Source organism: Microcaecilia unicolor, chromosome 2 (genome assembly GCF_901765095.1).
Source record: "Microcaecilia unicolor chromosome 2, aMicUni1.1, whole genome shotgun sequence".
In the NCBI taxonomy this organism is placed as follows: domain Eukaryota; kingdom Metazoa; phylum Chordata; class Amphibia; order Gymnophiona; family Siphonopidae; genus Microcaecilia; species Microcaecilia unicolor.
In genome coordinates this window covers 248,379,336-248,391,511 of record NC_044032.1, presented here as the reverse complement: position 1 = coordinate 248,391,511, position 12,176 = coordinate 248,379,336, and the positions used below count along the sequence as shown (strand labels likewise).

General features: G+C 42.0%; 1 protein-coding gene across 1 annotated transcript; it reads left to right on the top strand.

Annotated features, from left to right (window-relative positions):
* The first annotated feature begins 84 nt into the window (after positions 1-84).
* On the top strand, positions 85-11,931 carry LOC115461963 (olfactory receptor 1009-like). The gene is made up of 2 exons (XM_030192014.1): positions 85-168; positions 10,987-11,931. Exons 1-2 carry the CDS (start codon positions 85-87, stop codon positions 11,929-11,931), a joined length of 1,029 nt encoding a protein of 342 aa, XP_030047874.1.
* The last annotated feature ends 245 nt before the right edge of the window (positions 11,932-12,176 follow it).

Below are 12,176 nucleotides of genomic sequence, written 5' to 3'. Positions count from 1 at the left end.
AAAAGATGATTCAGGCCTAACCAGGTCTCAGAACAGCAAAGGTGAGATGGAAGAAAAATCCCCTACAGGACCAAGAAGATAGGTATGGGAATAGACAAGGGGCAAAGTGGACATCATCATGTAGCTCGAGCTGCACCCATGGTCAATGAAGGCTGCCTGGAATCAAAGGCAAGTGTGAACAAATGAGCTTTAAGCTGGGACTTAAAAATGGACAGGGAAGTTTCTAGCCATAGAGACAGAGGGAGTGAGTTCCAAAGGGTGGGGCCTATCAAGTAAATATATGGGTGCAAACAGTAGAAAGATGAACAGAACATAAGGAAGGAACTTGTATTAGGTGAGCTTGCAAGGAACTTAGCGCCTTCAGTGTTGTGTGGTCGAAGTGTTTAGCTCCGGTAAGAAGTCGAATAGCCACTTTCTGTACCAATTAAAGGCTTTGTATATCTTGCTACCAAACTCCCTGCAGCAGTCTGTTACAGTAATCTAGTCTTGAGAGAACCAGTGAATGAACGAGTATGTGAAGTGCTGAGGTGGTAAACAGTTGGCAATCAGAACAAAGCATTTTCAGTTTAAAAAAGCAAGTCTGCACTATTTTGGAAATGTACAGGTGAAAGGGCATGACTGGCTATAGTGATTGGGTCAATAGGGGAGGGAGAAGTTTGATGGGCGAATATAGTGCCCGTGCATTTCTTATAGTTGAGTGTGAGTTTATGGGCGCAGGGCCAGGTTGCTAATGTAATTAATTTAATGTTAAGGGACTGGGATGGAAAGAGGGTCAATAGAATTTATTTGAGCAAGAATTTGTATATCGTCGGCATAGATAAAGATGGTGACTCCAAGGGATTTGGCAAAGAATAATAGCGAGGAAAGGAAGACATTGAATAGCAGTGGCGCTAGGACTGTGCCTTGTGGAACATCGCAGGGGGTGATGTAGGAAGGAGAGGTGGAATCCCTATAGCGGACCTTGTTCTTTCTATTTTGGAGGAAAGACTTTAACCAGGCTAGCGCTTTGCCTTGAGTGCCTACTGTAGAAAGATGAGCTAGGAGGAGAGCATGGTCCACAACATCAAAGGCCATAGAGAGATCTAGGGAAATCAGGATCACTGGCTAATTCTGGGCATGGAAGTCTAATAGGCATGTAAGGAGATCAAGGAGAGCCGTTTCTGTACTCTGATGCTTTCTGAACCCAGTTTGCTGGGGATGAAGGACTGACTGTTGTTCCAAATATTGTTCAAGCTGGGAGCGAACAATCTGTTCAGCTAGTTTGGATATAAATGGAAGCTGCGCTATAGGGCAGAAATTGGAAGGATGAGTGGGTCCCAAGGTTCTTTCAGTTTAGGCATAATAGAAGTATGTTTCCAACACTGGAGTACAAATATTTAGAATTTGCCTAATTAGAACATACTATCACTGGAAAAATCATCTAATACTACGGACACTGATACTATTAGTAAACACAGGGATCCAGATGTCTTTGTTCCTTTTTTTCATAGCAGTGTTTTAAGTACTAGCAAATCATTTAAGATGTATCTTTGCTATTCAATAACTCTTCATAATCTAATGTCCAGCCTATTTTTATCACATTTTGGAAGACTATTAGATTTGTGAAATAAAGATTATTAATTGATGACTCTGAACCTCAGATCTGCTTGGCTGTGGCAATTGTTTATTTCATTTTCAGAGAGCAATTTGACCTTTGTTTTCCTTGAGCACTAGTGTGTTCCTTTCAGTCCAAAACCTGAGGGAAGAATTATTACAGCAGGGAGAAGAAAATGAGTAGTGTTAGAACTCAGATCCCTGGAGATGTTATAAAGCAAACTGATGTTTCCTCTAAAGGTGGTAGAGATAATACCAAATAAACCATAAATCATAAATTGAGACTCAGCGAGAGCCAGTGTATTTCCCTCCTGTTATTTCTGCACAAAAGGAGACCACTGTGGCTTTCTTTGCCACTTCATGATAGCTGTCCACTCTTACTGGAGTAGGGTCATTCACGTGGGCTCATGGAGCGTGGGAGGCCACCTATGGTAAGTGTTCTTACCTCCCTGCACAATGGTTTTTGTACTCTAAAATATATTACACACCCCCTCTGATCTTTAGCATCTGTTTTCTCTCTGCAGTAAAGTAAAATGAAAACATAATCTTTTTAACTAGTAAGCGGAAACAGATCTGAGTAAGAAGTCAAGAGGCCAACATGCACACACACCTGAGCTTCACCGACAACACTCATTGCTACACAGGGGCTTTTATAAGCAGAAGAACACATTCTGAACTTCATTATCTATTGCCCCTCTCTGTTGTTACTGAGTAGCACTATGCTATACATGCCAGTAAAATGAGAGACCTGAACTGGAAGTTAGAGAACAGAAAAAAAATACATACATCGTTTATAGTAAATCATTCTTGCAGAGGGATTTCTATGACTGGAGGAAGACTAATACCAACACAAAACAAATTCTAAGCTTTCTCATCCATTGATATTGTGCAGTAATTGGCGTGTGGCAAGTAAATGTCAGCCAAGAGTCACAAAGCAGAAACAAACAAAGGCATCAGCTGATGGGTCATTGTCGCACAACTATTTTTTTTTTGTAAGTTTATGCTTATTTAGATATTTTTAAAGTTACTCAGCATCAACAAAACATACAGCAGCATTTGAACCCTCATTAACTTGAAAAAACTAATATCAAAACAAACTATAACCTAACACAGCCAATGGTTTTCTTCTTGGATTGGATTTAATTACTTGGCTTTTTCAAAGTCTGAGCTCCAGGCAACTTATAAGTTATTTTTCTGTCCAAGTGGACTTATAATCAAAGTTGTATTTGAGGGTGAAATAGCTTGCTCAAAATCACTAGGATCATCAGTGGAAGAAGCAGGAGTTTAATGCTGACTTTTCCTGATTCTTGGCATGCTGCTCTAATCACTAGGCTATTTCTCCCCTTTGGTTTCATTTCCTAATTCTTCACTTAGAATATATGGCGGTAATATTCAGCCGGCAGCCGTCAATGTTGTTTTAAAAGCTGGCCGATGCGACTGAATTATGTTTCGATATTCAGTACACCACGAGCACTTACTCCAGTCACAGAGCTGGTGTTTTACTGCCTCGTTACCGCATATAAGTGCATAACTTATAATAAATTACAAATGCAAGTTTGAGTCCTGTCCATGCTCCTCTCCTATGCACATAAGCGAGTATTTGCAGGATAGCGTTTAGGCAGAATTATGGAATTTACGGGAGAATTCTATATATAGCACTGAATGTTAGGCACTACTTCCATGCCGAAAAGCATTCTAACAAATGCAAGGCACTGAAATGGAGCAGAAATGGCAGATTTGCGTGAAAACACGCTTACACACCCATTTACAAAGTAAATAGTGCTTGTTTCCACACAGATCTGTGAAGGGGGTGTGGCCATGGGAGGGGCATGGGCAGGTCAGGGGCGTTCCATTACAATGCATGCAGTGTTATAGAATGCCCAGCCTGCGCTCCAGGATTTACTCCTGGTTTCAGTTGGTGTAGCTCCTTGTGCCCAGATCCCAGCACTACATGCTATTCTATAAAGGGCAATGATCCTGGAATGCCAGTTACAGAATACCATTCAGCGCCAAATTTTGAATGCCATTTACAGAATCCAGCCCCTGATGTCTCTCTGAGGACCTGCTTTTGTAGCCTAATAGAGTGGTGGAGTAGCCTAATGGTTAGTGCAGTGGACCTTGATCCTAGCAATCTGGGCTGAATTGCCATTGCAGCTTCATGTGACCTTGAACAAGTCACTTAACCCTCCATTGCCTCAGGTACAAAAAACTTATGGGCCCTTTTACTAATATGAGGGAGGGCTAACACGAGGGTAGTGTGCGTCAATTCGGCACTACCGCCAGACTAGCATGTGCACCCAGCGGTAATTCTGAGTTTGGCGTGTGCTGAATCCCACGGTAGAAAATAGAAAATTATTTTCTACCACGGAGGGTGTTCCCAGTGGTAATCAGCAGTTGGTGCGTGCTGCATGGTTACTGCCAGGGGCGTAGCTACGTGGGGCCACGGGGGCATGGACCCTCTTAGATTTGGCCCTGGCCCCTCCCGCCACCAACCCCTTCAACCCCCCAGGACATCAGACTCACAGAAACAGAAGCCTGTCCTTTCAGATCAGCAATGCGGCCATGCCGGAGAAGAGGACTTCGGCTGGCGGGGGTTGGGGACCCCCGCCAGCAAAGGTACCTGATGGCAATGGCGGGGGAGGGTTGGCGGCAGAGGGAAGAGGGGGTGGAAAGGGTTGGCACCGGGGGGGTCAAAGGTGGTGGTGGTGGGGGGGTCAAAAATGGTGGCAGGGGGTTAAAATGGTGGTGGGGGGGTCGGCGGCACCAGGGGGGGGGCTAAAATGTGCCCCCTCACCTCGGACTTTGGACCCCCCTCCTGCCGGTCTGGCTACTCCCCTGGTTACTGCTAAGCCCTTACTACTAAGTCAATGGGTGGCGGTAAGGGCTCAGGCCATAAATAGGCATGCACTAGTTTTAATTTCATCATATGCCCATTTCCCGGCCCATTAAAAAAAGACCTTTTTCCAAGCCGCGGTAAAAAAATGGTCTAGCGTGCGCTCAAAACACACACACACACACACACACACACACACACACACACACACTACCGCAGGCCACATTTTACTGCGGCATAGTAAAAGGACCCCTTAGATTATGAGCCCTCTAGGACTGAGAAAGTACCTGCATATTATGTATCCAGTGCTTCATAGGTCTAGTTGCACTATAGAAATGATTAGCAGTAGTGGATGTGATATTCCCCTTATCACTGCTTTTGCTGTTTTTCCATAATTGGTAGGACCCTATTTCTATGGTCCCGTTACACCAGACAAATTGCTCCCACACCTTCAACAATTTGTCTCAGAAAAGTGGGTCTTCAAGGGGATTCCTAGACCAACCTGGGTGACTTTTAATAGGGTATATTTGATATCTCCAAGATCACCTTTGTATGATCTGATATTAGTATGGGACTAATAGAGCATGCTTTAACATCTTCCCTCATGCTTTTGTAGACAAACTATAAATCAATCCTGGAATAAGTCTGGTGGCAGCAGAGTACCAAGTATGATCTCTCTCATGTGGATGGAAACAGTGTCAAACATCTATTAAGCTTATTTCTGCAATGTAGGAGAGCAGCACATGGGAAACCAACTTTGTTGGGTAGTTTGTTCTCAGATTTATCTAAGGGTAGCAGAGTACTGTTGAAATCCCCTGCTAAATAAAGTAGTCCCTCTATATTATTTATTTATTTATTTGTTGCATTTGTATCTCACATTTTTCCACCTATTTGCAGACTCAATGTGGCTTACAATAATATATCATCATAACAGCGCCAATCAAGAGTACATTTTAAATAATCAAAAAATGCTTGAAAAAGTGACCAAAAATTTGCATTTGTAGCATAAACCTTGGTCAGGGTAACCTTAATATTCCAAGCACCATTTATAATAATATAGCAACCTTGTTTATCTACAATTTGTTTAGTTGGGGAAAAACCCCAGTTTCAGGAAGTAAGAATAGCAGGATCTGTGGGCTGAAGGAAAGATTTGGTTTATCCCTTTCCCTTTTTTTCAAGTGATCTGCTATTAGCATACGATGGACAAATGTCAGATCTGTCTTTTCCTTCCTGAGCTGAGTCAATACCTTTTTATGTTTAATATAGGTATTCAACCCCCAAACATTCCATTTTAAGAGCCTAATCATTTTCACTGAGCTTCAACCTTTGTTGTTCAAAACCATCAAATCCCTTGCCCTCCTACTTTGTATTCCATAATTTATTTTCTGCATTCAACCTTATATCACCCTTGCTTCCCAAGTTCCCAAATCTTCCCTCTTCCCCTACATAACCCTCAATTAAAAAGCATAGGAAAACACAAAAAGGTGTGTCCTATCATGAGACACAGATGGTAAATCTCAGGTTGCATCTTCTCTCCCAAACACCTCTCCAGAAAGAAATTAGAATTTGAAGAGCAGAAGATGGGTAAGTTGAAAAATAATATATAGATAAGGTGAAAGTTGAGAGAGAGGGAGAGATATTAAAGAAGGATACAAAAGTAAGATAGAGACATAGGTATCCATTCCTTTTCCAGCTGCATTTTTTATTTGCTACTTGAACTATTCAGGGTTTAAGCATAAACCACATCAAATTGTTTCACAGGTATTTCTAGTCCTACCACAAATTTGGTTATAGTTGGGTGGCAATATCTCTTTTTTGGTAGCATTTGGTAGGGACATCATTAGTTGTCTTTTGCTTTCTGGAATCTTCCTCCTCCTCATTGGGATAGATGCTGTCCATTCGGAGTTCTGGGACTGATTTTGAGGCACTGATCTTGATCTTCTGGTACCTATTAGTTCATCTAGCAATTCTAGACATCTTTTAATTTTAGTAATCTAGTAATTCATGTTGCTCATTTGAAAATTTGTACTAAAAGGAAACCCCAGTGGTATTTTGCTCTCTTGTTTTGGAGTAACTGAATTAGTGGTTTAAAATACCATCTTTTCTCCAAGGAGTATGGAGACAGATCTGCGTATATCTGAAGATTTTGTTTCTGGAACATGATAGTATGGCTCCTCTGAATACTTTGCAGGAGCGCTTGTCTATCTACAAAATAGTGGAAGCAAGCTATAATGGGTCTGATAGCATCCAGCTTGTTCCAGCTTTTCTCTTCAGTTTTGTGAGTCAAGTTCAATATGAACTCTAGATTTAGTCACCAGGACACAAAAAGCAAAGATATCCTGGACTGTTCGCTGCATATTCTGGAGGATCATGAAGCCTGAAGACCCATATGCTCATGTTTGATTTATTCTTACTGTACACCGCCTTGAGTGTATTCCTTCAAAAAGGCGGCAAATAAATCCTAATAAATAAATAAATACATACATATATTTTCATCTTCTGTGTCTATTCTCCAGCTCATCCTGGTATTCTTTTGATTCCTTCACAAGAGTTTCAATTTGCTTACATTTAGTCTGAAAAATTGTAATAGCATCTATCAGCTCACAATGTGTATCTTGTTTAGGGTAAGGTGGTCAACTAAGGCCTTCAGCTCCACCCTGATTTCCTCTTCTGCCTTAGAAAGGTATCATTGGAGAAGCGTTAACTCTTGGAGCATTTCCAGGAAATCAACCTATTTTTGTATGCCAAACTGGTGTCATATTGTGTTCATCCTTTATCACCCACATATCCTAGTCATTTTGTACCAAATCATTTTGTTGATCACTGCTCCTAGTTTGCTTCTTGGTGACAGAAAGTTTACTGGCCTGTTTTTGCAAAAAAAAAAAAAAAAAAATTATATAACTTCAAGTCCATGGGGTGCACTTATTTTTTTTAGACTTTTGTGTGGCAATAGCTTCATATTTAAAAGGGTCAGTAGTGGGCTAGTGGTTCGAATAGCCTTCTACTTGAGTATCTAAGATCCCTCCTCAGGAGGAGGGCCTAAAGCCAGGATATGATATGGTGTTAAGGGTCAGATGCTGCCATTTTCCAAGATGTTATCAGAACGTTCCTGCCCTTTTCAAGATTGCTTGTATTGACGTTAAGTAGGGAGTCAAGACAAGGGAGAGTTAAGACCAGCACCCTGGTATTTTAGAGGGTGGAGATTGTCACTACTTCTCAGGGGACCCTTATTGATTTCTATATTCAACTTCTGACACTTGGGCAGTCAATTTATTTGGGTTACTCATGTACCAGGGAATTTTGGCCCCTTGGTGGATGTTTCTCACACATCTCCTTAAAACATCGGCCTTTGCCTTGCAAATAGCCCCATATTTTTTGCAACATGCATTGCCACAGCTGGGAGTGTGCGAGGAATTTTGTATGAAAGGTTACATACAGATTCAGCCAGGAGCTCATTTGTATTCTTAGCTAAAGGTCCCTTTTAGTAAGCTGCGGTAAAAGAGGCCCTGTGCTAGCGGCAGCGCAGGTTTTTTACCACACACAGAGTCCCCTTTTACCACAGCAGGTAAAAAGGTAGAAAAAAATTCACACTTGTCGCATGGCCATTTTGGGGAGTAATATTAGCATTTACGCTTATAGGTGCACACATGCATGCTGGTATTCTGGCCAGTTAAGTGGGTTCTTGATGCCTAAATGTAGGAGCCTGTTTTATAGAATATCTCCCTTGGAAGGTAATTCTATAAGGAAGGGCCTAATGTTAGGTAGCAAATGCACATATATGCCAATATATATATATATATATATATATATATATATATATATATATATATATATATATATATATATATATATATATATGTGTGTGTGTGTGTGTGTGTGTGTGTGGAATCTATGCAGGATGCAAAGAACAAATCATTACGAAACTCCAAACGGCCCAAAACACCGGAGCCAGACTTATATTTGGAAAAACGAGATTCGAAAGCGCCAAACCCTTACGAGAAAAACTGTACTGGCTCCCAATCAAAGAACGAATTGCGTTCAAAATCTTCACCCTGGTTCATAAAATTATTCACGGCGAGGCCCCGGTATACATGGCAGACCTCATAGACTTACCAACCAGAAACACGAAAAGATCAACACGCACATATCTAAATCTCCATTACCCAAGCTGCAAAGGTCTAAAATATAAATCAACCTATGCATCCAGCTTCTCCTACATAAGCACACAACTATGGAATGCACTACCAAACATCATGAAAACAATGCATGACCTAACAAACTTCTGGAAATCATTAAAAACCAACTTGTTCAAGAAGGCATACCCTAACGATTAAACCTAAATGCCTGAACTCTGCAACACAATGAAACTAATACTAGAACTGGACAGAACTTAACTCTTCCTCCTTGATTACCTAATATGTTCTATCACTCATGAACTTTAACACAATACCACTCTGTATCTGTAATACCGGAATTGGCGATCGCCATCATGGTACAATGTAAGCCATATTGAGCCTGCAAACATGTGGGAAAATGTGGGATACAAATGCAACAAATAAATAAATAAATATTCAAGACATTTTCACTTGTATGTGAACGTGTACATGCACACTGTTCTGTAACTATGCACCTATCTTCAACAGTGTGTAGTATGCAGGTGGAGTCCTGGCAGAGCATGGGCAGGGCTCTATGGCTTGAGCAGTAGTGAAGCCACAGGGGGGGCCCTTGGGGGGCCTGGGCCCCCCAAATTCTGGGGTCTGGCTGGCGGGGGTTTCCATGACCGCAAGCAGGAGCTTTCCTATGGTGATATTCGCTAGCGTGCTGCCTGCCCTGCTTTGTCTTCCCTTGCACACATGCTCAGTTTTAATGAAATTGAGCATGCGTGACCTTTGCACGCATTTTCACTAAAACCAAGCATGTGTACTGGGCGAGAAAGCAGAGCAGGTAGAATGGTGCTGAGATGACCACAGGAAGGCGTCCGCTGGCAGGGCTTAGGGAACTCCACTAGGCCAGGTATGTGGGGTTGCGGTGAGGGTGGAGAGTGATGCAAAATGTGACCCTCCCACTTTGGGCTCAGCCTTCCCTAATCGAGGTCTGGCTATGCCTCTGTGCTTCAGTAAGTGGTCCTAAACACGTACATACATATGTATACCTGGTTACACTAATATTATATAAAAGAAAATAGGCTCTCATTTTCTTTATAGAAAAGGCTCCAGATAGGTGCTGGGGATAAGGAAGGGGTGGACTAGTATAAGTCTGCATAGGGATTTCATTTTGAACTCTTTGCACCAACTCCTACTTACTTTCCCTACATGCCTTGAAGCTGCAAATTTTGCAGGGAAAAGACTTCCATCAACACCACTGGCAAGGCAGTTTTTAAAAGGGGCACTTTGTGGGGAGAATTTGTTTATAATACTATTTACTTTTGTAACCCGGATCTTGCCACCACTAGCTCAGGTCCCAGGGTTCGGACACCCTACAGACCTGGGTCACCACATTTACACTTGTCCATCAGTTTATTCAACACACATGGTCACATATATCATCACTCGAGCTTGGGTGTGGGTCAGGGTCAGAATAGAGATCCGGAAAGTGACGGGGTATCAAGCTGGATTTTTCACCATTCAGTCCGGGGAGCAAGCGTCCTCACTCCCATGCTAAAGAACCACGTGGCACACCAAGGATTTTGTCTTTATGCAAAACTCAACTTTACTGAACTTTTATGCAATAGGCAGGTGAACTACTTTATAATTCCATATGTACAATCTGATTTGTTCCAGCAACTCTCCTGTCCATTCAAGACCGTGTATTACAACCTCAGTCCTCTCCACTTCATTTCACTCAGCAAACTCAAATTATTTACATGTGTACAACCTCGCCTGTCCTTTTACCCATTCCTTTGAGCCAGTAATAATCCAAGGCTGCTCCTGAACACAATCCAACTCCCTCAGGCACAGACCCTTTTGGCTGTTCTCCTTCCAGCAATGCGCTTCTCCGAGTTGCACCCTGGCCATGAACAGGCTTCCCCTGCTCTGTCTCCTGCTCCCAGGACGGGTTCCCGTTACCCACCTAGAGCTTCTTTCACCTTCATAGTTACTGATTTTAGGGGCAGAAATTCTCTTTAATCTCAGCCTTAGTTTTTTTCTGCTTTTCCAGGACCCTCCCTCTTCTCCATGTCTCGGCAGGGGTTTGGGCAAACAAAGAACCTATTCTTACACAACCAAATACTTTTATTACCTTCAACCTCTATCTCCCTTGTCAATCACAAAACAAACCTGCTTTCCTTATGCAGTTTATTTCACACACACTGTCCTTGGGTTGGGCTTCCCTCCCACCCAGGAACATCTCATTTGCTCCCCCCCAGTGATTCCAGAGAAGAACCAGCACCACTCAGTAACATAATGGGGGATTGCACTTCTATTTAACTGGAGAATTTACCATAACCAAGATCTTTTTCAGTCTACTAAATATTTCTTGCAAACTTTTCTGAGATAAGGGTGAAAATAGTATTGCATGTGTGATGTCCAGCAACCTATTAATGATAGCATTGCTTCCTACAGAAATTTTATGGACCAGGGAATTACTCCAGTGTGACCGAATTCATCATTGTGGGACTGGACAATGCTCAAGAACAGTATATCTTCCTCTTCATGGCATTCCTCATCATCTATCTCATCACCCTGATTGGGAACTTCCTCATTCTCACTCTCATAACCAATGATTCCCGCCTGCACAATCCTATGTACTTTTTCTTAGCCAACCTTTCCTTTATAGACCTGAGCTGTGCCTCCATCACCATTCCTAACATGCTAAATAACTTTCTCTCAGATATGAAGTCCATCTCCTTCCTTGGCTGCATCACACAATTGTGTTTCTTTCAGTTCTTTGTGGTGGTAGAATGTTACTTGTTAGCTGCAATGGCCTATGATCGCTATGTTGCCATCTGTTACCCACTGAGTTATGTATTGATGATGGACAGGAAGACTTGTGCCAAGTTGGTGATTGGATGTTGGTTTTCTGGCTTGGTGAATTTGACGGTGGAGGCTATTTCCATCTCCACTATAGACTTCTGTGGCCCCAATAAAATTGACCATTTCTTCTGTGATTTTGCTCCTTTATTGAAACTATCCTGCTCTGATATAACCATCAACAAGATTATCTTTGTGGTGGTCGTGGTGCTCTGTGGCATGATACCATTTCTGCTCATTGTGGTTTCATATGGCTGCATTGTTAATGCCATCATGAAGATCCGTTCAACAGAGGGGAGGCGTAAGACTTTTTCTACCTGTTCCTCACACCTGTTGGTGGTAACATTATTCTACTTCAGTGGAACCTATAGCTGTATCCGCCCCTATTACAAAAATACACAGGATAAAGAGGTGAAAGTCACAGCTGTGATATATACAACTCTTACTCCCATGTTAAATCCCCTCATCTATAGCTTGAGGAACAAGGAAGTTTCTGGAGCATTGAAGAAACTGATAGCAAGGAAGAGGGTCACCTAGGAAATGCACACATTTCGATCCTGAACTCTTGGGCCCTGTGTGGCTAATGAAATTCATTGACTTACCATAGTAATTGTGGTGCTAGGGTTGTGTTTCTCTTATATTTGCTTATTCTGATGCTTTTCCTTATAACTAACAGTTAGTTATACCATCCTCAGCTTCTGCTAGAACATATGAATTGCTGTACTAGGTCAGAATAAAGGTCTATCAACCCATTATCTTGTCCTCAACTATGGTAGATAAAT